We start from the raw sequence: 27636 nt of genomic DNA, 5'->3' as shown, positions 1-27636 counted from the left end.
CATTGGTGAATCAGGTTTAATATGCACTTCAAGATGTTCAGAGAGGTCGGGCCAAAGGCTTCAAAGTCTGGGCGGTTCTGGGCGGCAGTGATTCCCCGCTCACAAGTTTGTCCCTCCCAGATCACCTGCCCTCCTCTTTCCCCATCCCCAACAAGAGAAACACTTTCTAGGGGAGAGGAGGGAGGAGAGGAAGGAGAGGCTCCCATGATCCCTCCGCAACCCCAGGCTAAGGTGGATAGTGGTGAACCGAAGCAACTTCTAGTTTGAAAACAATTTCCTCTGGGACCGAAGAGGGCAGAGCCGGCAGTTTGCCCATTGAACTTTTGAGGGGGTGGGAGAGTGTCAGGATCGGGCACCCACTGAGGGCAGCCTGGAGCCTAGGGCACCCCGAATTCTGCAGATATCGGACAACTCCAAACAGGGAAAACAGAAGGAACTGGGAAGGGGTTTAGAGCAGAGCGCAGGGAAACCAAGGGCCTGGAGCAATCGAGGAGTTCATTTTTAAAGAGCCCCACCACCTGATCATCCCCAGACACCATTCAAACAACGGTGAGTGGGCGTGGGAGGGTGAGGGGGGCTCCGTCACTCTTTCCTAGTCGGTGACCTCTCCGAGGAGCGCGAGGCCGGTCCAGGTCGGACAGAGGGGTTAGAACAGCCAAGCCTTGTCACGGTACAAACCCGGTCAGAGAGACACCAGACCATCAGGCCTCGAGTGATGGAATGGAAGGGAGAAGAGGCCATGGATGGTGACTATCAGGAGAAAGGAATCTTCTTCATGATTGCCATTCTTACTGCCTGGGGCTTATCCCTACTTTGGCTCTTCACTGCCCTCGGGGAGGGGGGGCGGGAGGAGAAGAGGGGAGAAGTGGGATATGGGGACGAGGCGCTGGGTAATGGACATTTTGTGTCAAGAGCATTCCCCATTGGCCACAGCCCCAATGATACTGTAGGGAGACAAAAGTAGTTTCTGTTCTCCTTCAGTTCCTAGTCCTTCCTTACCAAACCCTCCTCCCTCGCCCCTAGCCCCGCGGTGTGATTCTAAGAGTCAAACACGCCCCCGCAACTTCCCGACGTTGGCGAATGATTGAAAACGTGATCCAAAGTGAGATCGCTGCCCACAAGGCCAGCCCGTCATCGCCACTAGCGGAAAGGACGAGCGACACGGTAGTTTTCCAATGAGTTGATCGGGCCTTTTGGTCCAGAACGGATTTTAGCTCTGGGGCATGCACGGGGAGAAGCTCTCTGGGTACATACAGTGCAGGAGGGGAAGGGTGGCTTTAGTCATCTGCTGTCATTCCTTTCACTGGGTCTTTTTCTCTCATCTGAAACACAAAGAGGGGGAAAAAAGATAGGAAATCTCTGCCCACCCTTCAGATATTACTTAACAACCCACCGCCACCACCGAGTCTTCCCAGATTAACTCTACCAGACCGGCTCTGAACAGGGCCGCTTTGGGAGAGCTCTGTAATACCTTGGGGCTTCTGTCGTTTCTTCCGCATCTTTTACCTACCTCTGCTATTTCACGGATTATTTGGTATGTCCTTTCTACTTCTGGAAGGAAGGGCCCCGGCCTTGCCCTCTCTAAACTTCCCACGGTGCAATATAAATTTTTTTTCCTCTTTTCCCCCCATTTCCCTCTGCTGCTCCCCCTCTCCCTTCCCATCCCCTCAGCACTGTACTCGTCCGCTCAACTGTATATATTTTCATCACCCTATTTATTTTGTTAATGAGATATACATCACCTTGATTCTATTTATTTGCAATTGTTTTAATGAGATGTTCATCCCCTTGACTCTATTTATTGCTATTGCTCTTGTCTGTCCGTCTCCCCCGATTAGACTGTAAGCCTGTCAAAGGGCAGGGACTGTCTCTATCTGGTACCGATTTGTACATCCAAGCGCTTAGTCCAGTGCTCTGCACATAGTAAGCGCTCAATAAATACTATTGAATGAATGAATATAAATACAGTTTGGACCACAGGGGGGCGTTCCATACCTACTTTTGATAGACAAGCTGACCTCGCCTTCTCCCCCTCAGCTGAGAACTGAGTCTCAGCTCAGTTCTTTAGAAACAGAGGGCTAAACAGGGTCCGACCCCCTTGAGCCACTTAAAAACTGAAGTGTCAGGTCCACATCATCCTCTAGACGGGGAGCTTACTGTAGGCAGGGAATGCTTCTACTATATTGTACTCTTTCAAGCACTTAGTACAGCGCTCTGCACACGGTAAGTGCTCAATAAATAGGACGGACTGAACTTCTCTTGACCTTTTGAGTCACTAACTCATCCAATCCGCAAGGGGTGCAAAGAGAGACTAGACCCTCCAAGTTGGGCAGCAGCCTCTGGGGGCGAGAAAAGCAGCCGTTCCCCAAAGGGAGCCCCTGGCGATCCTTCCCTATGATCGGAGGCTCCATCATCATCATCGTCATCATATCATCATCATCGTCATCATATCATCATCATCATCAAGCCTGCTCCTGAGGCCACTCCCTACCCCACCCTACCAAGCCCTCTGGAGGCAGGTGGGAGAGAAGTGGCCAAAGGGCTGCAATGAAGTCACTGGCTACTCCCAATCAGACTTTGTCTTCTTGGTGGAGGGGGGTGGGGTCTGGGTTACGCATGCAGAGGGCGACTTTTGGGAAGGGACAGGTTGTGCGCCCCTCCCTACAGGCCCTTCGAACCCCGTGGAATCGGACCAGGCTCGGTCCCCGCTGTCCCAGCCAGTTTAACCCAACGTGGTCCCTGGAACTCCCCAGGATGGGCACCACTGACAGCCCTTTCCAACCAGCTTTCCCCAGAGGCCCTTGGCCGACATCATGGGAAAGCCAGGCCAGGGACGCAGGAGGCAGAGGGGTTCCAGCAGACCTGGGACGGCAGGACTTCCAGGAATCAGTCCGCTCCAGGAACAAGGAAATGCCTGTGGCAATCTTGATGCAAGCCCCGATATGTTTGGGAGGGCCCTCGGTCACTTGGCGTCGGTACTCGGGCCGAACTTCATGGGGGGCGGGGGGGGAGGCTGAAAACATCCACCTTGAGGCGTTCAGAAGCACAAAGCAAGGTGGGGAAATCCCTGGGGCCGGAGGGGAGGCAGGTCCCCCCCAACCCCAAAGCCCAGACTAGGCAAGAGATCAGATGCGGAAGGCCATTTCTGGGTCAAACTAATAATAATAATATCTGACGCACTTCAGCCATGCCAAGCACCGTGCTAAGCACTGGGGTAGACACAATGGAATCAGATCAGACACAGTCTCGGGCCCACACGGGGATCCCAATCTAAGGGGGAGGGAGAACAGATATTTAATCCCCAATTGGACAGATACGGAAACTGAAGCACAGACCAATCAACTGACTTGCCCCAGGTCGTGCAGCAGGCCTGTGGCAGAGTCAGAATTAGAACCCACCTCTCCTGACTCCCAAGCCCAAGCTCCTTCCACTAGGTCATGTTGTTTACCGAGGATTCAGCCTCCAAAAGTGGCAGATTGTAAGCAAGCTGTGGACAGGGATAGTGTCTACTACTAAATACTCCCTTGTGTTTAATACAGTGCTTTGCACAGTAAGTACTAGCGACTGACTGGCATCAGGATGTTTGGAGGAACAGAAGCAGCATGGTCCAGTGGAAAGAGCCTGGGCCTCAGAGGACATGGGTTCTAATTCTGACTCTGCTGGGTGACTTTGTACAAGTCACTTAACTTCTCTGTGCTTCGATTACCTCATCTGGAAAATGGGGATTAAATCTTCCTCCCTCTGACTTAGACTGTGAACTCTATGTGGGATAGGGATTTTGTTCAACTTGCTTATCTTGTAACTGCCCCAGCGCTTAGAACAATGCTTGACACATAGTAAGTGCTTAAATATCATAAAAAAAAAAAATCTGGGACAACCAGCCTCATAATCTGGGGTGGAACTGCTAACAGTTTTCCCTAAGGGGGACAAAGGGACTAGGGCATGCCTAATAATAATAATAATAATAATAATAACTGTAATACTTGCTAAACACTTATTATGTGCCAAGCACTGTTCTAAGTGCTCGAGTAGATTCAAGTTAAGCAGGTTGGATGCAGTCCCTGTCCCATATGGGGCTCACATTCTTAATCCCCACTTTATAAATGAGGTAACTGAGGCCCACAGAAGTTAAGTGACTTGCCCAAGATCACACAGCAGACAGGTAGCAGAGCTGAGATTAGAACCCATGTCCTTCTGATTAATGCCTACCCCACGGGCCATTATCTAGCAAACACTGGAAGGTCTGCTTCGGGTTTCTTGAACAATTTTAAGTTTGCTTAGGCTTTCAGTGTTCTTTTTAAGCTCCCGAAAAGCGATCGATGTTTGGTAGCGTGGGATGCGTGTTTGGCTGGGTCTGCTCTGTTGCCAGAGGGCCGTCCCGCCCGAGACAGAGTGTTTCTAGGCCGGGATTGGGTGTGGAGGCCAGTGCTAACTGTGACTTTCAGCGGTCCAGGTTCCTGCACGTTCCATCCCCCAGGTCAGGAAGACCAGGAAGGTTGAGGCTTTTCCTCCCCGACTTTTGGGCACATGAGATCGACAAGGTCCATGGTAGAGAGAGAGGGGAAAAAGGGAGAGATTCGCTCTCCTGCGGTCCCCAATTTGGGATTCTGAGCCCCGCATGAAACCGGGGTTGCGCCTGATCCAAACACCCCATATCAAATGATGGTGCTGATTGAGCGCTTACTGGGTGCAGAACGCTATACTGAGCACTTGGGAGAGAATGATACAACAGAGTTGGTAGACATGTACCCTGCCCACAAGGAGCCTAGTCATATTTAATAAATAATAATGAAATGGCAACACCATTGACTGAGTAAAATTTAAAAAAAGAAACTCAGGGAGGGAAGAGCCTCAGCAAAATGCACACATGCAAATGGACCCAGCTGAACTCTAGTGGCAAATCTCCATTTCGATCTGATCTCCTGGTGCCCATTTCTACAGTCAGGCCAATAACTTTGGCACGGGCGTGTTCGTTGGTCATGTTTCCCAACTCCTTCAGGAAGCCTTCCCAGATTAACTCCTACCTGTCTTCAGGCACGCCAACAACTGCTGAAACATTTTAGCCCTCATGCAGAAAAGCGTTCATGCTTCCACCATTTGTGCTCTCCCTCCTTTCCTTATGTATTGGTTCTACCATGTGTTATGCTTCTCTTATCTTCTATGCTTTCATGTGTATTTCTTACTTATCTTCGTGGGCTTGCCCGCCTCCTCCGCTATTTTGTAGTAGTGTTTACTGAGCCTCTGCAGTGTGGTGCACTGAATTAGGCCCTTAGGAAATACAGAATCGCAAAGTGATGTATTCCCCACCTGCAGGGAATTTACACTCTAATCAGGACTGGGTCTTGATCTTCCTCCATAAATCCCAACAGCATCTCAAACACTGTGCTGCAGAGTGCTCCTAAAAGCACAACTCCTACAGGGAGCCCCCTCAGACTAGGCCAGAGGGTAGCGGGTTCTGCTGTGTCCTAAAAAATGACTCTCTGGAGCCAGTCAGAGTTGCAGGACCATCCGTCGATCGAAGGCATTTAGTGCTTACTGTGTGAAGACCACTATGCTAAGCACTTGGGGGAGTGCAAAAGAGTACAATCCCATCCCTCGTGGAGCTTATAGGGAGAGAGATGTTTAAAATAAGTTACGGGTAGAGGTAGCAGCCAAGTACAAGGATATTTATAGAGGAGCTGAGGGAGTGGGGTGAGTATCAAAGTGCTTAGTGGGTACAGGCTTGAGGTCACAGTAGATGCAGAAGAGAGGGAAAACAGGGTGGGAGATGAAAGGTTAATCAGGGAAGGCTTCCTGGATGAGATGCGATTTTCTTAGGAGGGCTTTGAGGATGGGGAACATGGTGGTCTGTTGAATAGGAAGGGGGAGGGAGTTCCAAGCAGTGGGGAGGGTGTGAGATGAGCTCGAGGCATAGCGAGGAGGTTGGTGTTACAGGAGTGAAGTGGGAGAGGCATGGGAATAGGTAGGAGGGAGAGAGCCAACTGACTGCCTTAAAGCCAATGGGCAGGAAGTTCTGTTTGACATGGAGACTGAGCAACGATATTGAAAAGTGGGGAGTTGTGTGTAGACCAATTTCTCTGAAAAACGATCCAGGCAGCAGAGCGAAGGATGGGCTGGAGAGGGGAGAGCCCGGAAGCAGGAAAGGTCAGCAGGGAGGCTGACAAGGTAGTCGAGACGGCCTAAGTTCTTGGACCAGCATGGTAGCAGGTTGGCTGGAGAGGAAGGGGCAAATTCTAGAGATGTTGTAAAGATACAAACTGCTCTCCCTTGCCTCCCAGCACCCTTCCCCCTAACCTACCTCATCAAGCTGTTTCTTGGTCTCCTCTTCCATTCTACGAATATCTTCCATGGTCAGGTCCACCCATTTGTCGAGCCAACAGAAGAGCTGCCGGTGGAAGTTTGTAAACAGACGCTTCTCTTGCTGCAGAGAGGAGGGAATAAGTCAGAGATCTAACTGCAGTAGGCTTTCATTCCCCCTGGTGGGTACTTAGAACTGGGACCTCCAAACTAAAGACTTCTCTTTGGGCAGCGAGTCTGGGGCAAAGTAGGCAGAGGAGTGACTGACCTTTAGGTATTTGGTAGCCGACAACTGGCTAGGTGACCCTATTTACTGTCTCCCTCATTCCGTTTTCCACCTACACTCCTGTCTGTGGGATGGGCGAATTCCCATTTGAGAAGTAGCGTTGCTTAGTGGATAGGGCCTGGGAATCAGAAGGGCCTGGGTTCTAATTCTGGCTCTTCCACAGGTCTTCTGTGTGAGTTTGGACAAGTCACTTCACTTCTCTGGGCCTCAGTTACCTCAACTGAAAAATGGGGATTAAGAGCATGAGTCCCATGTGGACCAGGGACTGTGCCCAGCCTGCTTAACTTGTATCTACCCCAGCCCTAAGACCTGTTATGCTTGACCCATAGTAAGCATTTAAGTACCATTATTATTATTATTGGTGGCTCATTGGCACAATCATCCACAGGCCAAGGAGTGGAGCTGGTTGGGTCACCTCATAGCTGGGTGGGGCACCTAAGTCCTGCAGGGAAGAGCTACCCAGAGCTGGTGGTGCAGAGGAAGGAGGCTCTCCCTGCTGAAGGCTGGTGTGGGATCAAGAGGGGTTGGGAAACTGAGCTCAGGAAGCTGTTTGGGAGGGGGCTCAGCTGGATATTCCCCATCGGCTTCTGACCGTGTCGGAGTTAGACCCGACTGAGAATGTTTGGAGCCCCCCAAGGCTCCGAGAAGCTGGGCCAGTCTATCAATCCATCAGTCACTGGTATTTATTGACTGGTTTATGGCTTACTGTGTGCAGAACACTCAACTAAGAGCCTGGGTGAGTACTTATGGTAAAGCTGGTAGACAGGATCCCTGCCCTCAAAGAGCTTACAGTTTAAATGGAGATATGCTCCAGAGAGCAATTTGAGGCAGTGATTTGGGGTGTGCAGTTGTTGGAGTCCTCTTTCTTCCCCCTCAGACCCTGTCCTCTTTCCACCCTGCACACCAGCTACAGATGCTTGAATTAATCAATCAATGGTACTTACTGAGTGCTTTCTATGTGCAGAGCACCATACTAAGCACTTGGGAGGGTACAGTACAACAGAGTTGGTAGTCACATTCACTGCTCTCATTGAGCTTACAGTCTAGAGGGGGCTTACATTCTAGTGGGAGACACAGAGGCTGGTTAAAAGGCAGGGGAGAGGGGGACCGGCAGAGGAGGGTTGCCATGGAAAACTCCCAGAACTCAGTGAGCAACTCGCCTGTGACTCAGACGAGGTCAATCCCGGGGCCCGGTGCACGGCCAAGCGGGGAACTTCTCCACGAGGCCAGAGGCCAAATCGGCCAGTTTCCCCAGCCCAAAGGGGCCACCCTCTGAGCTTCCCAAAGCCCACCTGCCCTGTGCCCTCCACATCCGCTTCCCGGCCGTGGCTCACCTTCTGAATAAAGTTCTCCACTTTGTTCTGCAGCCCCCACCACTTGAACTTGACGGTTACCAGTTTGTAGGCGCACATGTACGGGCAGTCTTTCTGATTCGGGAGCTCCTTCTGCGGAAATGTACACAGAGCCCAGAGTGGGGTTGAGTGGGGTGGGGTGGATGAGCCCCATCCCCCTGAACCGTCCCTCTGCCAGGAGGTGCCACCCCCCGCCCCAGGCAGTTCCCCTGCCCGTATCATCCCAAGCGGCCCCTGACCCCCCACCCTGCCCAGCTTGCCAGCCAGGAAGAGTCGGCTGCACCTTCCAATTGGGGCCCAACGGTCCCCGTCCTGTCTTGATTGACTTAAATTTTGCTGGATCTTCCTCTTGCTTGTAGTCCTAGGGAAGGGGGGTGGGGGGAAAGCAGAAAAGAATCGACTCAATCACCCCGGCAACACAGCAGGGTGAAAAACAGCTCCCATCGCTTCTATGAAAGGCCCCCCCCCAGCCCAGGCCCCAAACTAAGGCGGTGGCTCGCTGGTTGACTTTCGAGGTCAGGGTTCTAACAGCTTTCCTAAGTTCAGGCCATGCCGCTCAGCACGTAAGAAACGGGTCTCCTTGACAAGTAAATATTTTGCTTTTCCCCGGAGTGGCTTGATTTACTCATCTGAAGGCCGTTTTATACTTTTCCTATATATGCTCACCACCATACAGCTCAAGGCGGCACAATGTTTCCATCGTCCAAGCCAAGAGCTCTTTCATCTATCTATGACCAAAAAAAAAGAGGAAAGGAAAAACGGATGTGTCCCCGCCTGGGTGGCTGCAACAGAGCTTTCAGATTGACTGGTGCAGACCACTGAGCGGTTCCTTGGCCTCTGACTGGCTGTAAACTATGGCCTGAGGGTCAGGTCCTCTAAGATCCAGAGGGATGAGGGTGGGGAGTGTGTGAAGGGGAGAGGGAGCTGGATTCCTGAGGTATCATAGCCAATAACGTGGTCTTCAAGGATCCAGGGAAAATTCCCCCTTTCCCAGTTCCCTTGGCCCCCAAATCAGATCTCTGCCTAATTGAGTGATGGGGGAGGGCGGGGGGAGAGACGGGCGGTGCCCTGTCTGGGTGGGGACTTTGGAGGGGGGTTCCTTGCCATCTTCCTCTCTCTCACCTGAAAGGGCATCAGGCAAGGCTGCTGGTTAAACCGATTTCCTCAACGGGCGATTTTTCGCAGAGTTTTTAACCCTATATTCAATGGATCATGATTCCAAATACAAAACCGGTCCCTCTTGGATCCTCAATTCGCTTGACATGCATTCAGTGGCCATAACTTTTCAATCTATGCTTCAGCTAGAACAGCCACGCTGTACATTGTCATCTACCCCACAGTCCACCCCTCCCCATTGCCTGGGACACCCCCCGACCCCCTTCATGTCCATCAGACCACAGTTCTCCCCATCTTCTGCGCCCTGCAGAAATCACATCTCTTACTTCAGGTCTTCTCCCAACCGCCTCTCACACCTCCATCCTACACTCCAATCTTCCGCTTCCAACTCACAACCCCCATAACACTTAGGGACAGAGCCGTAAGCTCATTATGGGCAGGGAACGTATTTGCTAACTCTGTTGCATTATACTCTTATATATTGGAGAAGCAGCGTGGCATAGTGGAAAGAGCCCGGGCTCGGGAGTCAGAGGTCATGGGTTCGAATCCTGGCTCTGCCACGTGTCAGCTGTTTGACTGTAGGCAAGTCACTTCACTTCTCGGTGCCTCAGTTACCTCATCTGTAAAATGGGGATTAAGACTGTGAGCCTCACATGGGACAACCTGATTACCCTGTATCTCCCCCAGCGCTTAGAACAGTGCTCTGCACATAGTAAGCGCTTAACAAATACCAACATTATTATACTCTCCCAAGTGTTTAGTACAGTTGTCTGCATGTAACGAGTGCCTAATAAATACTACTGATTGTTGATTACATATTCTATTCCTCCCATCTGTAATTTATTGAACTTTCTAGCTTCTCCACCAGACTGTACAGTTCTGAGGGCAGAGACTGTGTTTTCTAACTTTTGTATTCTCCCACTTAATGATGTCCTCTGCTCACACTAGGTCCGAACAGATGAATATTTAATGAATATTTATTCATATTCATGTCTCTCTCGCCCTCTAGACTGTTGGCTTATTATGGACATGGAATGGGTCTAATTGTGTTATATTGTAATTCCCCAAGTACTCAGTACAGTGCTCTGCACTTAGCAAGAGCCCAGTAAATACCATTAATTGAATAATAGAAATGTTACTGAGTGAAGTCTTCCAACCACTAGAGTCTGTTTGAGGCACAGAGTGACCAGGTTTTGGAAGAAATGGTTTCTAGGCACGTTGCGTGGAGTCAGATGGGCGGGGCCTAAGACCTGCAACTCTGAGTTTTCCTTTATGCAGCGTTTTGCAAGAAGGTCACCTCTACGTTATAGAACTGGCTGGACTTGCAGGGCGACTGAAAAGTGAATCGACTAGTCCACTGACTAGTGGTCAAGGAGGAGATTTCTCCAGATGTCTCAAAACCTGGGGGAGAAGTGGGCTCAGGGGTGGAGGGAGAGGGAGAGGGGAGACTGTGGTCAGATCGAGCCAGTAGGCATGAATCCCTTCACAACATCGCGCTGCTGTCTGAATGAAGCCGGAGCCTGACGGGGGTTCATAAAAACGGAAGCGCCAGAGTCATTTGCCCTCATCCACCCCAAGGGTCATCCTCTCCTGGGCTTCAGATGTTGGTGACCAGATTTGGGATGACGAGACCCCTGGCCAAAGCCCTGCAGACCAGTAACGCTTCCACTTGCTCAGTTTCTCAGGGACTCCTTAAACACTCAAGTAGAGCTTTGTGCCGGCCAGATTCTGGGGTCCCAACCAGCCCAACAGGCACTAGAAAATTTGGAGTTTGAGCCACCTGAACTCCCTGACTTTTTTATATATTCAAAGAGGGAGGGTACAGCCCCTTTAGATGGCAGATAAGCCATTTATATGTCCTTCTTTTTGCTCTGTCTTCACCTCCACCTGATTCATCTTCACAGGAGATAAAACCGAAAGAGAAAGAACATTTAATGCCCCGAAACCGACTGCTTCCAGCTTGGTGCTAGCGGCACTGTTCCTTACCTTGGCAAGCACCTGGTTCCGGTCTGCTATGTCTATATAAACGACTTCCACGCCTTTCCACGAAGCTGCCTCTAGCTTGTGGACCTGCAGGGCGGAGAAGATTCATTCTGAGATGCGGTCCTTCCCCGCCCAGAATGGAGATAGTGGGAAGGCCTTCACCGCAGTGCCAAGAACCCACATTTCCCTCAGGGGAGCCAGGAAAGGGAATTGCTCCACGGCCTAGCAATTATCCACAAAACCAGGGCTTGTTTCTCCCCCTGTCCGAACCCACAGGACTGAAGTTTCCCATACCCCTGGGGCTGGGGAAAAGTGACAGAGCACACAGTGGTACTCAATAAACATCCGAGAGTCAACCACCGAGGGAGAGACCTGGAGGCAACATGGGGTGGGAAAATGTTATGTGGAAAACGAGGGGGAGGAGGATCTTTAAAGAGCCACACCACCCCACCCCCCACCAATTGGATGTTCAAGGCTTCAAGAACAAAGTTTTCGAGAACTTCAAGCAGCCTGGTTCCTCAGAGAAGTTCAGGAAAACAGTATGGCCTAGTGGACAGAGCACGGGCCTGGGAGTCTGAAGGACCCATGTTCTAATCCTGACTCTGCCACTTATCTATTGTGTGACCTTGGATATGTCACTTCATTTCATCTGTGCCTCTGTTATCTCATCTGAAAAATGGGGCTTAAGACTGGGAGCCCCATGTGGGACAGGGACTGGGTCCAACCCAGTTTACTTGTATCCACCCCAGCACTGAGTACGGTGCCTGGCACATAGTATTCACTTCACAAATATCATAATTATTATTATTATTACTCTTATTATTCAGGCCCATAAGTCATCTGGTCTGTGGCTTTTCATCACAGGCAACAAAGCCCTGTCCAAACCAGCCGACCGGGAATCGGGACCAGATCCTTGCCAAGGTGAGGGCCCCAGGTCGGGACTCCCCTTTGCGACAGAGTCCCGGGGGCAGCGGGGAGGCCTCGGGACAGAGCAGCAGGACCCCACCTCCCCTCGGCGGGCGGGCCGTGGGGCTTCCGGGGAGCAGAGCTTACGTTCTCCTGTGTGCCAAGGTCTCCCGGTTTGTGCCAAGTTTCGATTTTAATCAGAAAGTCATCTTTCATGTACTCGTTCTACCAGAAAGGGGAAAAAACACACACACACACACACACACACAGAGTTTTCAGGCACCAAGTCGGGATTGGGAGACCAACCCAGTTTTTTTAGCGATTCATGGACCCCTGGCCAGGGTTACGGAGTGATCACACGGCCAGTCCCTGACCCAGGAACCCCATGCTGACTGTTGTCTTTTGTTGGGGAAGATGCACCGTGAGCTCCTTGTGGGCAGGGAACATATCACTTCTTGGTTCTGTACTTCCCATGTGCTGAGTCCAGGACACGGCCCTCTCTCACTACCACCACTAAGACTACTGCCAAATACTCGGTTGGACGGAAGGCAGTGCTCCAAAGATGCCTGTGGCCCCCCAAGAGAGCCGAGAGTTACCTCGGACACCGAGGACCAGCGGAGGTGGAGAAGGGGGAAAGGGCCAAAAAAGCAGGACGGGGAGGAGTGCGCGACATTGCATTTTACAGCAGCAGCCCCTCTCAGCGCCCGGCTGCCCATTCAGCCAGCTCGGCTCTGTCCGGCCCCGCCCGCCTTCGGGACGACTGGTGTTTGCCAAACCAAATGCCAGTGTGGATTAAAACAAAGAGGCCACAGCCAATTAATACATTAATCGTTAAGGAGGAGGTCACGGGGAGATTAAGGCCGCGCTTCTGCAGCTCCCCAAGTGAAAGTAAACAGAACACCCCACGCCCCACAAGCAGCTGTGGACGGCACACGCGCACTCCAAATCCCTCACAGATACTTACTGTAATGACTGCTCCGAGGCAGGGACATGGAAAGAAGAGAGGACAGAGATTAATATAGAAGAGTGTGTACAAATATTCTCCCCTATGGGCTACGGGCAGAGAGGGCTTCCCCGCCCCCTCCTCTTTCCCAAGAGCTCTACCGCCAGGCCACCTCGCCGGGCAAAAATAACCAGGTCCTCCGGCCCCTTGAGTTTTGCTAGTCAAGCAAAAGCCCAGAGGAACAAACTGCATTTAATTACAGAGCTTGCCGCCTTCTATTCTCTGGATCCCTTCCAGCTGGCCAAGGAAATGGAGTTGACTCATCAGCTGACACACTCCTGTCTCCATCACCTTGCAGATAAGGAGCTCCTCCCAAGCACTGACAGCGGGTGGGGCGAGGAGGGGTTCGGGGCCCGGAACTGGTCCCCCTGTTCGATTGTCCTACGCACCCCTTTTTGCTCCCTGTAATCAGATCCCTCACCCTCCATCCCTCTCCTGCCCTGGGTAACGAGATGCCTCGGCTTAATTATTCATCGGCAAGTAATGACTGAGCTCTTGTGTCACCGGGAGAGCGAGTAGCCACCTCACCGGCAAGACTCCGGGCCGCCTTGTGCTCTCGGACCCGCTGGGCCTTCCGACGGAGGCCGCGTTTCCTGGGAAACAAGCAGGGTTCTAGAAACTTAGGAGAATAAAGTCTCGTTCAGCAGGGCTCTCCTAAGACTGTTTTGATTTTTAGTTTATTTTTCTGGGCACTAAGCCAGAGGCAATTCACGGAGAGGTGGGGGGACGGGACTTCGAACGGGCATACGCCCAGATGGGGCGGCGATGCCTGCGTCGGAGCCCAGGGCCGATCCCCGGCAGCCTGCTGGCTCACCCGAAGACGCTCCCGGTGCCTAATCTATATTCTTCTAATCTCCGTTCTGCCACGTGTCTGCTGTGTGCCGCTGGGCATGTCACTTCACTTCTCTGGGTCTCTGTTATCTCATCTGTAAGATGGGGATGAAGACTGTGAGCCCCATCTGAGACATAGACTGTGTTCAACCTGACTAGTTTGTATCCACCCCAGTGCTCAGTTCAGTGCCTGGAACGTAGTAAGGACATCACAAATACCATAAAAAAAAAATGTTTGAAGAGGTGATGTCCGGGTACCTGTTCTGGGGAGGTGAGCCCAGGGCAGCGGTTCCCCAGCCAGCCTGGAAAGCCCACTGCAGACGCCACCCCGGGCTCAGCCTGCTCCCTGCTAAATTGGCAGGGATTCTGCCAGGGCCTGCTCAGAGCAGTATTCTCTGACACTTTGGTGAAGTTCACCTTTGGCCGGAGACCAGGTACCCTCTGCCACGTCGCTCACTTTCGAGAAAGCCCGGGCCCGTTTCAGTCAGGGGAAGTTGAAACGCGGAGGCCCGTCTGGCAGCTAAGGACCAGCTGTTTGAGGTGAAATGAGGATACCCTGACTAATGACGGCATCTTCCGTCACTCTGGAAACCACCCAGCGTTGGGTGTTCCCCTCCAAGGCTCCACCTGACCGAACTCCGCCAAGGGCCATGCCCCCCCCCCCCCCCCCCCCCCCCCCAGGAAGAACCATCTATCACCTGCCCGGCCGAGACCCGGAGAACCCTGCGGTCGCCAGAGGGCAATGATCCCTTCCTCGCGCTGGGACCGAGTTTCGGCCAGGGTCTGGAGGACAAAGATCCCTGGTGCGGAATCGCTTTCCTGGGGAGTCAGGTCTCTGAAGTCTCTGTCCTCACTCTCTGGTGACAGCTCTTTGGAAGTTTTCCCTGTCGAGGCCTAGCACTTCGCTCTCCCCTACTCCCTCAGATGCACCTGGATTCATGCGCACACGCACACACACACACCTGTTCCCTGTTGACCAACTTGAAACTTCCGCTCAGCAGGTAGGTCACCACCATGCAGCCCCCTCTCTGGAGCAGTGGGAAAACCGACTCTTCCACATTCCCATGGACCTCAATGTGACTTTTCAAGCCAGACAAAAATGCCTTTAACTCACCCCAGGAGCTGGACATTCCACCCTAAACAGACAGCCTTTGTGCTGACCACGCTACAGCCTCTGGAAGCTCCCCATCTCTCCAACCTCTCACCCACTGCCCATCCTCAGGGTCCCCGATAGTCATCAGCTGGAAGGCAACCTGTCCCCTCGCCAGCCTGGCCCGGGACAAGACGGTGAGATACAGATTTCTCGGCACTTACCTCCGTCCTCCAGGCCCGCTTGACTCCCCCGACCCCGCACAACTCACCGGTCCGGCAATAAGGATAGGCGTTCCCACGCTTTCTCCATGGATATTCAGGGCCCCTCCGGGGCCAGCATTCGTACAAACGTCGGCACTTTGCTGCAGCGGGGAGAGGAAGAACACGACGATTGCTGGGCCATCTGACTTCATCCAGCCATATCTCCCATTCTTTGGGTCAGAGAGGCATGCAGCGAGCGAGCCAGTCCCTATAACTGTCTGCCGGGCTGACCGTGGCATCTAGCTCCCGACATCTTCCCCCAGCAGAGAGAAGCAACGTGGCCCGAGGATAGAGCCCGGACTGGGAGCAGAAGGACCTAGGTTCTAATCCCAGCTCCACCATTGTCTATGTGACCTTGGGCAAGTCATTTCACTTCACTGTGCCTCAGTTACCACATCTGTAAAATGGGGATTATGACCGTGGGCCCTTATGGGAGGTGGATTGCGTCCGATCTAATCAGGTTGGATTAGCTTGTTGCTACTCTGGCATTTAGTACAGTGCCTGGCACATAGTAAGCACTTAAATACCATAACAAACAAAAAAGGAGCGGGCTACCCTCCTGTTGTTGCTCGACTAGCAGCACCCTGGAGAGTGGGCAATCTTGGGCAGAATCGAGTTGAAAAACAGCACTGGGGAAAGGGGGATTCTGACCGAATCTCAACCTCTGCCCTGACACACCACATCTCATCTTCACTCTCTGTTCTGAAGACGTGGTGGACCTGATGGGCTCCTAGGTGCCTAGTTCTTCCCATCCCTCCTACCTTCTGGGACAAAGCCACTCTTGGTTAGACTTTTAGCTCGTGACAGCGAAAATAATAATAATAATGTTGGTATTTGTTAAGCGCTTACTATGTGCCGAGCACTGTTCTAAAGCGCTGGGGTAGACATGGGGAATTCAGGTTGTCCCACGTGGGGCTCACAGTCTTAATCCCCATTTTACAGATGAGGGAACTGAGGCACAGAGAAGTTAAGTGACTTGCCCACAGTCACACAGCCGACAAGTGGCAGAGCTGGGATTCGAACTCATGAGCCCTGACTCCAAAGCCCATGCTCTTTCCACTGAGCCACGCTCTAAAGGCCGAGTGTGACCCCAAACCCCCATCCACTCACTCAAACCCTCATGTCCCACAGCCGGCGAGCCTCACCCCAAGGCTAGGTTAGCAGGTCTTAATTGGGCCCTGGCAACAAGTCTGCTTTAACTTCCTTACTTCTTGCACAAACATGCGCGCGCACACACACAGAGCAAGAACACCCCAGATTTATCCTTGGGGGGGACGAAGGGGTAGGGGGCTGATTACTTCCCGCTCATCACCAGGCCCTGAAAGGTCCCCTCATCCAACGGACTAGACCAAGCTTGGGCCGGGGGCAGTTCCCACAAACCTCTGTAAGTGGTAGATCTTGTGTGTGTACTGGCCTTTCTCGCCATCCTTCTCATAGGGCTCGTTGACCAGCACCTCGACGCCCTCTCCGCCGCCAGTCTCGTTTTTACTGGCCTCTGCCACCGAATACAGTTGTCCCACTTGATACTGAGGGAACAAAGATACAAGGGTCGGTTCCGGGGAGGGCGACTTCCGGAAGGTCTCCGATGTCCGGCTCCTGGGGACTGGGGACGCGCATTGCGAGCGGAGCGTCCCCACGGCGAACCCCCGGGCCTACCCACTGGGCCCGCCACCCTGGAGGGGAAGAGAGATCACTCCAGGTTGTCTGAGAGGTGAACAAGGCAGGGGGGAAGTGGAATTAGGACAAAAAGCAGGGTGGAAAAGGAGCATGGAGGGAGAAGAAAGATGCTGATGTAATTTCATCATGAATCACGAACACAAAAAGAGAAAGGGGGTAAGATGGCCTGGTGGAAAGAGTGTGAATCTAAGAGACGTGGGTTCTGGTCCCAGCTCTGCCCTGGACTGCCGAATGACCTCGGACAAGTCCCTATGCCTCAGTTCCCTCGGCTGCAAAATGAAGAGGAGATACCTGCTCTGAGACTAAGATCCCTGTGTGAGAAAAGAGGTATCTAATGATTAGAGGAAGGAAGCAGCGTGGTCTAGTGGAAAGAGCCTGGGCCGGGAGTCTGAGCACCTGGGCTCTATATCCCGGCTCTGCCACTTGCCTATTGTGTGATCTTGGGCAAGTCACTTCAATTTTTTGGTGCCTCAGTTTCATCTGTGAAATGGAGAATCAATCCTACTCCCTTCTACTTAGATTGTGAATACAACCACATTGTACTTTACCTACTCCAGTGCTTGGTATGGTGCTTAGCACTGTAAATAAATTCCATAATGATAATAATAATTACAGTCATGTATTAACCCCAGTGCTTAGGACATAGGTGCTTAATAAAGTCTAGACTGAAACGTGACTGAAGCACCCCCTGTATCTACAAAAATACTTGTTAAACACTTGCTATGTGCCAGGCGCTGTACTAAGCGCTGGGGTAGAACAAGATAATCGGATTGGACACAGTCCCTGTCCCACATGGGGCACACAGTCTAAATGGGTGGGGAGAGGATTTAATCCCCATTTAACAGATGAGAACTGAGGGACATAGAAGTGCAGTAATTTGCCCAAGGTCACACAACAGAAAAGTGGCCGAGCCGATATTAGAACCCAAGTTATCTGACTCTCAGGCCTGTGGCTCTATCCACTGGATCACACTTTCACTAGGTCCACCCTACTTGACAGACCCCAATTTGGCAAATGACTGGGGACTGAGGCAACTATTTACTACTCAGGAGAGTTCAGAGACGACGAGCTTGCTTGCCTCCAATACTTCCGCAGGTTAGCCGCTTTTGTGCCGCCCCCCGCCCCCCCCCCCCCCCCCCCCCGCCGACAGGTACAGTGCAGTGTAAAGTGCGGGTACAGTGCAGGCAGCGATCTTACCGAGCTCCGGCCCCATGCTCAGCAGACTGAGAACTGGAGTTAAAGATAGGCAGCTGCCTTATGCTCACTCCACGCCACGGTTAAGCCCTCTAAACCGATTTGGCATCAGCAGGTCCGGGTCCCACGATTTAAACAGATTCCAAATTGTTGCTCCTTATTAACGGGGCGGCTCCGTCCTCCGGGTAGTTACATCCCCTCTCACCTCCGGGATGGGGCTGAAGTCACCTGTCCCTCTGGAAGGCTGGACTCAGCCCCAGAGATGAGCCAGAATCTGATCAGGTTCAGAGACCACCCCTCACACCCCACATCACCCCCTTGGGCAGGAGAGAACTGGATGGGTGCACATGTGTGTCCTTTGCGTGCATGCACCCTGGGAGCCACTGTGCCCAAGCAGCCGGTTTCACTTTCCTAGAAGGTCCGGGGACCACAGAGATTTATGAACTCCTAGCATCCTTAGGGACAATGGCACAGGCACAACACACAGTACTCATGCTTCCGCTCAGAAGCTAGGTCGCACCCGGTGTGGCACCCGGTCCTGGCTCCCTGATCCACCCGGACTACGGGAAGGAAAGTGACAAGAATGAAACCGGCTTCCACAAGGACTCGGCCCAGAGGGGGGACGTGAAACCGAAAGAAAACTCACTAGGTTCCTCCCGCCCCCTCCTCGAGGATCAGGCTCCAGAGATTCTTTTTCTTCTTAGCCTAGGGTCCAGGGGATGGGGGCTGGTCAGCTGCCCTACAAGGCCAGAGAGAGGGCAACCAGGCCCAGAGAAGAATCCATTACCCGGTAAACTGCTATAAGCCCTTGGGGTTCCGGGAGGGCAATATCACCGGGATTCAGTGAACTGCAGGAAAGTGGAAGGGGCCGGTCAGGAATGCAGGCTGGCCTGGTCGGGAGCCGGCGATGGCGTGAGACCTTACCCGAAGGACCATCTGTGCACAGAGTCAGGGAGAGCCTGGTTACAGTAGATCTCATTATTACATGCTGCTAATGAATATCTGTAAATTTATTTACTTATACTAATGGTCTGTCTCCCCCTCTAGACTGTAAAGCTCATTGCAGGGCAGGAAATGTGTCTGTTATACTGTTATACTGTCCTCTCCCAAGAGCTTAGTACAGTGCTCTGCACACAATAAGCACTCAATAAATACGACTGAATGGATGAGTGATTGACGGACTGACTTTCTCAAACCTTCCAAAGTCTCTTGCCCCTAACCTAGTCTCCAGGCTTCTCTCCGGGGAGAGCTGACCTTCTGTGGGGGAGACTCTGTGAAAGAGCCGAGAAGAAAGGCCCTGTTGGGATCATGGGGCCCAGTCAGACCGGCGACTGAGCCCGTCCCAAAGCCGCCCGGTGATGGAGCCGGGCTTGAAGCCTAGCTAGACCCATCCATTCAGGCTCAGTGTGCCAGATTTACTCCGGTGCCCTCCTCCAGACAAGATGGATCAGGACGGGGCTCTGGGACAAAGGCCCAATGGGCTTTAGAGAAAAACCGAGTGAACCCCAAGCGGTGTCCGTGAGCTCGGGAAGGGGCCGGAGAAAGAGCCGGGGAGCTCCAAGCTGTAGCTCGGGAACAGGGCTACCTAAAAGCAGACTAATCTCCTTTGGTAACAGTATTTCATTCATTCGGTTCCCTTCAGTGGTCCAGTCAAAGTTCAGGCTTTAAGAGGATCAGTCTGTTGGGCTGGCATCTTCGCCCTTTAATCTCCCCTGTTATTCTGATCCTTTAATCCCAAGGAGGCAAGAGACAGAGGCTCGGGTAATCTGGCCCAACCCGGAAGCCTGCAGCCCCCAGAAGGTCCCCATCACCTCAGGGGACCGTGACCCACAGACCCGCTTGCCCCGTTCCGGCCACCCACCCTCCCTTCTCCCGGGCGAGAGGCACCGGATGGCGTCAGGCCGGGAGAGAGGCCGTCTCCCCAAATCTGACTGCACCAGCATCGGAAGGCCCTTGAAGCCTACCATTCGTGACCTCCAAGGTGGTCTCCTCACCCCAACCATCAGCTCGGAAAACAGCATTCCCCACCCTGCGGCCGGATACCCTGATTATCTTGTATCTAATAATGATAATAATTGTGGTATTTGTCAAGGGCTTACTACATGCCAGGCACTGTACTAAGCCCTGGGGTGGATATAAGAAAATGAGGTTGGACAGAGTCCCTGTCCCACATGGGGCTCAAAGTCTCAACCCCCATTTTACAGATGAGGTATCTGAGGCCCAGAGAAGTGAAGTGACTCGCCCAAGGTCACAGAGCAGACAAGTAGTGGAGCTGGGATTAGAACCCATGACCTTCTAACTCCCAGGCCTGTGTTCTATCCATTACGCCATGTTGCTTCTCACATACTCCAGCCCTGGGCACAAAGCATTAACAAATGCCACAATTATTATTAGTAGTAATTAATAATTACTACACACACCTCCGTAGCACGGATAGACCCCACACGTCACAAGAAAGGCAGCGCGGCTGCCGGATTACGCCCCGGAGGAAGTGTGGGCCTGAGCATTCAAAGCAAGGCGGCCCTCCAGATCTCAGGAAACAAGAAGTGAAACGGTTGCTTCACCACCGGCTCTGCCGGAGGGAGAGATGACCCCGGTCCTCGCCTCGCAAGGGCAGCGTCGAGCTGACAGAGCTGCCTCACTTCCCGGCCATCTGCTTAGAAACCACAAACCGGAAGGAAGAGTGCTTCTCGCAGTACGAGATTTGTGCAGCGGTGGGCGGAGCGGCCCTCCCTGAGGAAACTCTGGATGGCCCGTTGGGGATCCGGCGCGAGGCCTCGGATGCAGACAGACCGATTCTGCACCGCTCACGTCACTGCTCAAACGCCTTTCTCACGGGCATCCCCGCTCTCCAGCTAGAGGCCACATCCCGCTGCTCTCTCCCCCAAAGCCGCTGAATTGGTCTGTCAATCCATCAATAGGATCTTTTCAGGGCCGTGTATGTGCACCGCACTGTACTAGGCACCTGGGAGAGATGATACAATAGAGTTGTAAACATGACCCCGGCTCTCTACAGTCTAGAGGGAGAGAGACACAAAATTAGAGCCTTAGCTGCTGGAGCTAACCCAGGAAGTGGCTCTCCACCTCCGCCAGGCTGCTCTCGTGGAGGCCTCTAGGATTCATCGCGTTGGGGTGCCTAATCCTAGGACCAGGCAAGGTCTTTTCCTTATCTCCCACTCCCTTCTGCATCATCCTGACTTGCTCCCTTTGCTCTTCCCCTCTTTCCCAGCCCCACAGCACTTGTGTGTATATCTGTAATTTTATTTGTTTGTATTGATGTCTGCCTCCCCTCCTCTAGACTGTGAGCTCGTTGTGGTCAGGGAATGTCACTGCTTATTGTTGTATCTTACTTTTCCAAGCTCTGCACAGTAAGTGCTTAATAAATACAACTGAAATGAATGGGGGGAGGGTGGGGCAAGATAAAGGTTTCCTTGGTCCCTACTGGCATCTTTCAGACTCTCTGGAGGGTGGGGGGAGAGGAGAAATGTGGTAAATAGGAGTTGGTGAGAGGGAGCCTTCTGCATTAGCCCAACCTACAGGCCCTCTTCCTCCTCCCTTTCCCTACCATTCCCACCTCAACCCCTGGCTAGATCGTCTATTCCATCCTGCAAAATTATTTTACGCGCCTGAGTTTCGACCTCATTTGCTTTCCATTCCTCGATCCGCGAGGGAACAGCTACCCCTGCTCCCAGGAAAACTCAGAGCCAACCAGACCAAGCACTCACAAGGAAGACTGTGGCCTCAAACCTACCCACAACCCAGGGTCCACAGGGAGAAACCCTGGCCTTGCTGCCTCTTCCAATTCCTCCCTGGAAGACTAGATCTCCCCTGGCCCACACTCTCTGTCTGACCGGAGCCCTCTCCCAAGGGAACCGGGCCAATGTCACGCCGCCCACCCCAGAAACCTTGGCCTTTTGGGATCTCCCTTGAGCGCGCTCACTTTCAGCCACCAGGCTGGCAGGAGGGACCGGGCTGCGGGCGGTCGAAGCCCGCTGCCGCCTCTTTGGCCAAGAATGGGGCTCACAGACTTGGAAGCTCATCGCTGGCTATTTTCAGCCTCAAGGTTACACCGGCACCCAGGGCCCCACAGAGCCCGGCATCTGTCCAGCCCACGCCCAGAAGCACCTGAGCATCCCAAAACCTTCCCAGGCCTTATTAGCTTGGAACACAGAATTCTGACCTAGTCCATCTCCCTGTCTTCAGGAAGGAACCGCCTAGTTAGCTCTTCCAGAGCAAGACTCTTCCCTCTTTTACCAAGGGTCTGAGGAAGGGAGTCCACAACTTGCCTTAATCGGGCCATTGAAGGGTTTAATGGATTTATATTTGGATTTATATTATGGATTTAATGGATACCTTATGGGTATCCTAAATCCCACAAGCTGATGCTCCTCACTCTTGTCCTTTCTTCATCCACCCTCATCCTTGAGAGTCTCAGAGCCTGTCTCCTTGGCCTGCTCTTGCCCAGACTCAACAGTCCTGGAGACTTTAGTCTTTCTTTATAAGTCTTACATCCCTTTGGCCTCCTCTGTGGTTCTCTCTGGGCCCTTCTCCAAGTCCATCTCACGTGGCGGAGCCCAAAATGAGTAAGGAGTCTCAGACTGACGTCCTGAGCCAGGCAGGCCTGAAAATAGACCTTTGGAAAAAAATGGACAGAGGACCAAAGGACAGCTATAGACCAAAAACGACTGAAGAGAGATATCCCTCAGAAATCTCAGAGAGAGATGAGGCTGAGATAAGGCCCTATGAGTCTGACCTATCCACTGACTGACCCCACCACACTTAAGATGGAAGTGGGGAGGAGGGGTGGGGAGGGAGAGAGATAAGGACCCATTTCCCCCATGCTACAGACATATCAGCCAACCTCAAATTTCATCCTGATGAATAACGCAGTAACTCCTCTGTGTCCGGGTTCTTGGACTGGGGACAAAGAGGGAGCTGGGAAACGGCAGCAGTGATGAAGAGTGACAAGCAGGTAGGCAGCTCACTGAGAGGCTTTTTTGGGGGGGTGGAGGTGGGGGCAAGACAGTCCTAGCCCCCAGGTTCCTCCACTGCCTTTTGACCAGGGGAGAGGTGACTGAGTCAGCATTTCCGATGAAACATCCATCTACAGATTCCACCAGAGCGTAACACACAAGGAAGTCAGACTGCTGGGATCGGGGAGCTATAAAAGCACAGAGGATAAGGATATGCCAACAACATTTTTCTCCGCTGCACTGAGAAGCCAGGAATCTTTACCCTGTAGTTTCCTCGGTTAGTATTTAGGGCCTTAAATACATCTTTCCTATAGAGTCTTTCAACTTTATCCAGAAGGATGGTTCCCTGAACAAGGGCAGAGCCTTTTATTGAGGCAGGCCTGCCCTACTGAGCTAACGGGGGCTTGGGAAAACACATAATGAATTTGACAAATAATGAAGGATTCGTTCCAGGGAAGAAGAGAGCAGGAGGGGGAAAGAAGAGTCTCTGGAAGGGGCCAGGAAGGAAGTAGGGGAGAGAAGGAGTTTGCTTCCTCAGATTCAAGGAGCCCAGAACCCGCACAGCCCGGGGGCAAGCCAATGATGCCCTGGGCCCTCAGTGTAAACCCTCAAGGTTCTTGGGATCCAGAGACCTCGAAAGCAGAGAACTGCCCTGGGGTGTAGGCCGATCTCATTGTCACTCGCTGTTCACCCGAAAACACGCCCCAGTGAAATGAAAAGAGAGAACTGGTTCGTCCGACTTTCCAACCGGCAGGAAAAACAGGATGACAAAGGCAGGAGCGCCCATCTGAGCTGTCCCATTCTCGACTCTGTGGACCGGCCCACGAGCACACAAATAAATCAGAGAAGAGAAGGAAAAGGGACTTACCTCCTCCACAGACACAGGCAGGATAACTCGACTGAAAGAGAGGGAGAATAAGGGTATCAATTTGGGCCCTCATGTGGACCAGGCTCCTCCTAGGAAATGGAGCCTTTCAGCTCACACATTAGGGAGGTGAAAACCTCAGATGGCCAGAATCTTTCAGTGCTGAACCGGCCCAGGCCACTCTTTCCACTCCCACTTGCCCCGTCATAGGAGCCAGCAGCGAATTGGGGAAAGAAAGCCATAACCCAGTCAGGCCCAAATGCCAGGCCTAGCTCCTGTTCGCACCCAAAGACGCTTCCCTTCCCATGGAAGCTGACCCTCACCCTGGCCGGCTCTGAACTCTTCCAGGATGCCGGCCCCAAGGGGAATTGTCTGCAGGCCACTGAGCTGCCATCTGGGATCCAGTCAGGGATGCCTTAAGGAAGGGCTCCCCAAAGGACTGAGGCAGGAGTGGAGTGGGGGGCTTTTCAAGAGTCTCACTGCCTTCAGAGAAGCCCACCTGATGACCTGGGGTCCCTGAGGGAAGTCCCAACCCTAATTCAGCCCAGACCCAACGAGGGAAGTTCCCCCACAACTCACTCATTATTCCACTCTCCTCTCACAGATCCCGTGAAGCAACTCAACTGATTTTTCCTTCTTTCCCTTCTAATGCCTTCCCATTGGCGGTTGCCACTGATGGGGAGGTGGCCAGAGAGTGGGGGGCAAGAGGAGAGAAACCCTCGGGGGCTTAGGCCTGAATAATTCACACTTCTGAAGTTACCTACTCTCAAAAATCCAAGAGCTAACTGACCTTTCCAAGCACTCTGAATCCACAATGAAGGGGGAAGAGTTAAAAACTTCTGGTACATGTTGTGTCACCTTGGGTGAGTGGAATTTGTGTGTTTCCCAGGCTTTGCCACGGCCTCTAAGCTCTTCCTCACCTCATGTTGGGTTAAGCAAGACTGCATCCTGTGCTCTAAAAGAAATCATAGAGTCTTGCTTCCACCCAGAGTACTGCCTGGTTCATCAAAACCTGCTTCGTTTCTTTTTCTCTCTCTCTCTCTCTCCCTCTCAGACTGTACTTATTTGGTATACTATTCACCAGTTCTTTAAGGTCTCCTTGGGGATGACGAAAGAGCTCTCGCAACCCTGAAAAAAATACACAGCTCCAAACTAAACACACGGGACAGTCTTTGAGCTTGCTGCTTTTTGATACTGACTATCCCCTCCCCCAGAAGAGTGACTCCAGGATTGTAAATAATCCAGTTCATTGGTCGCTGCCGCTCTGACGTTACCCTCATTAGAGAAAGCCGGCAGCTCAGGAACAATCCCACCTTGAAGGACAGAATTCCTGCACCATCAGAAGAAACTTCCTAGAAAACAATGAGCCTTTTCTCTCCCAGAATGGCAGGAAAAACGGTGCTTGGGAATGGACAGAAGTCAAGTCGGTGAGGATCCTGGCCAGAAATTTTTAGAAAATTTCTCCACAAGCCAGGGGGGCGAGTTGGGGGGTGGTGCAACTCTGAAAGACCGGGAGGGAGCCAAGTCCCTCATTCAGAAAGGGGCTTAGGTAGACGGCTTTCTGACAGGATACTGAAGAGCCGCTTACGTTACAGATTCAGATCCATCAATTGGCCCCAGGAGCCCTTGGAAACGAAGCTCCCTTTCCAAAGTGGCTTTATGGTGTGATTCCCCAAAGCAACAGACCATCCGATCCAACCCCAGGTTTGGAGACCCAAATCTGCGTTCGCTTTGGGGTGACCTTCACTCTTACCCTTCCCTAGAGCTGCAGCACTCACACACTGCAGTTAGAGCAAAGTGTCCCAAACCCCTCCTCCTCCTCAGACACACATAGCACATGTCTGAAAGAGCCTTAGCTGTTTAGGTGCTGCATCACTGAGCCTTTTCCTGACAGTCTCTCATGAGTTAAAGCTCGGTCCTCCTTAAAACACATCTGGATCCCTTCAAGGATATACCTTTTTTCTTCCCTTTATACTGCCACTCTTCTTAAACTGCAGCTCACTGCAGATTTCAGCTGCACTTTGCTCAGAGCAAGAAAAGCGTCCCACCGGGAACAAGAAGTAGAAACCTTGTCAACTGGGTATCATGGGTTAAAGAGTTTCTGCTCCCTTCTCCCCCACCCGCCACCCTCCATACCAATGAGAATGCATTTCCCAGTCCCTCCTCTCCACCAAATCACCAAGTGAAGGTCTGCGATCCTTTGCTATTTTTGAAAGACTTTGGTTTCGGCTCCAGGTAGGGGGCCCCAGCCCGGGCAGAAGGCAAGCAGGCATCACCGAGGGACCGTGGGAAGGATCAGGCTTGAAAACCGAGGATCAAAGCTGGTGTGGGCCCAACGTTGTCCCATTCCAGGAGGGAAACGGCCCTTACCGTGGGATGAGGTCCAGCTCCTAGAACTCTGACCCCTTACCAGTCAGTTTTCTCTGCAAAACAGCTCCTAGGGCAGGAACTACATGGGGTAGGGGAGGCTTTTCACTATGAATGATGAAAAGACTCCCACCCCTCACTGACCCTAACTGACCCTAACTGCCCCGTCTCCCCTCCTGGGGCCCCTCCATCCCTCCGTCTGCGCCTCTGAAGCCACCGAGCCCCAACAACCCCTCCAGGGAGGCTGAAAGCCCCTCTCCCTCCTCTCTCTATCCAGTCCTTTCTGCGGGTGGCCCGGGACCCAGGCTCCGCGTTAGAAAGTTAGGCTTATTCTAAGCAGCCTGCCTCCTGGTCGGGGGAGTGGGGGCTCTGCCCCTTGTCAGCTGTGTGACTGTGGGCCAGTCCCTTAACTTCTCTGGGCCTCAGGTCCCCTCCTCTGTCAAATGGGGATGAAGCCTGGGACGTGGGCCAACCTGATGACCCCGCATCTCCCCCAGCGCTCAGAACGGCGCTGTGCACATAGTAAGCGCTTAACAGATACCACTATTATTATTCCAAGTCCCGATCTTCTCTCGTCCTGGTTCAAGTCCCCACGCCACCAGGACGAGGGAGGGCCAAACTTGCCCTTTGACCCCTCCGAGGGCTCTGTGCCCCACAGCCGTGGACTGGGGACCTTGACGACCTGCATTGGGTCCCAGCTCGGGCTGGATGCTTCCCTAGGATTGGGGTGGCGGGGGGGGGGGTCCCCCACTTTCCTAGGAGCCCCCATTTCTGCCCCCCTCCAGGTCTTGCTGCCCCTTCATCCCCTGCTTCAGGCTCCATCTCCTCCCCCCCTCCCTTGGCCATCCTCCCCCATCCCCCAGTGGACACTCACTACTCCTTGACCAGCACCATGTCCGTCGGTCAGTTTGGCGGCGGCCCCCGGCTCCGTCCCTCGTGTCCGTCCGTCCGGTCCTGCCCCGCTCTTGCGTCCCTCCGCGTCCGCCGCCCAGGGCTCCCGGTTCCGCAGCAGCGCGCGGGGGGGGGGCGGGGCGTCTCTGCGGCAACCAGCGCGTCACACGCAACAGAGCGCGCTGACGTCACCGCCAGGCCGGGACCCTGCCCTTAAGGGGGCGGGGCCCCGCCTGCTATTGGGTGGGGCGGGTCACGTGGGCGGGCGGCCCGGCTCCTCCCTGGAGACGGCGGGGGAGGTCCGAGGCCTGCGCTGCGATTGGCTAAGAGATGTCACGTGTCGGGGCCGGCCGCGTGCGGCCGCCCGCGCGCTGGTCGTGGCGCGCGTCACCGGCGGGGGCGGGGCTCATTCGATAGTGAGCGCTCACTGGGGGCGTGCAGAGCGCTTAGGAAGTAATAAGAATAATAATGTTGGTATTTGTTAAGCGCTTACTATGTGCAGAGCACCCCGGGGCATCAGGTTGCCCCACGTGAGGCTCCCA

At 53.1% G+C, this 27636-nt stretch overlaps 1 protein-coding gene across 1 annotated transcript; it reads right to left on the bottom strand.

Annotated features, from left to right (window-relative positions):
- On the bottom strand, positions 1-27254 carry PITPNA (phosphatidylinositol transfer protein alpha). The gene is made up of 11 exons (XM_029082013.2): positions 27095-27254; positions 23840-23870; positions 16508-16653; positions 15136-15228; positions 12905-12912; positions 12088-12165; positions 11038-11121; positions 8219-8296; positions 7918-8028; positions 6299-6421; positions 1-1322 (listed from the first exon to the last, which is right to left on the bottom strand). Exons 3-11 carry the CDS (start codon positions 16560-16562, stop codon positions 1278-1280), a joined length of 675 nt encoding a protein of 224 aa, XP_028937846.1. The 5' UTR covers positions 16563-16653; positions 23840-23870; positions 27095-27254; the 3' UTR covers positions 1-1277.
- Positions 27255-27636: the final 382 nt, after the last annotated feature.

The sequence above is a fragment of the Ornithorhynchus anatinus genome, chromosome 17 (assembly GCF_004115215.2).
Source record: "Ornithorhynchus anatinus isolate Pmale09 chromosome 17, mOrnAna1.pri.v4, whole genome shotgun sequence".
Taxonomy (NCBI): domain Eukaryota; kingdom Metazoa; phylum Chordata; class Mammalia; order Monotremata; family Ornithorhynchidae; genus Ornithorhynchus; species Ornithorhynchus anatinus.
The sequence above is the reverse complement of the archived record's forward strand: the minus strand, read 5'-3'. Positions and strand labels throughout refer to the sequence as shown.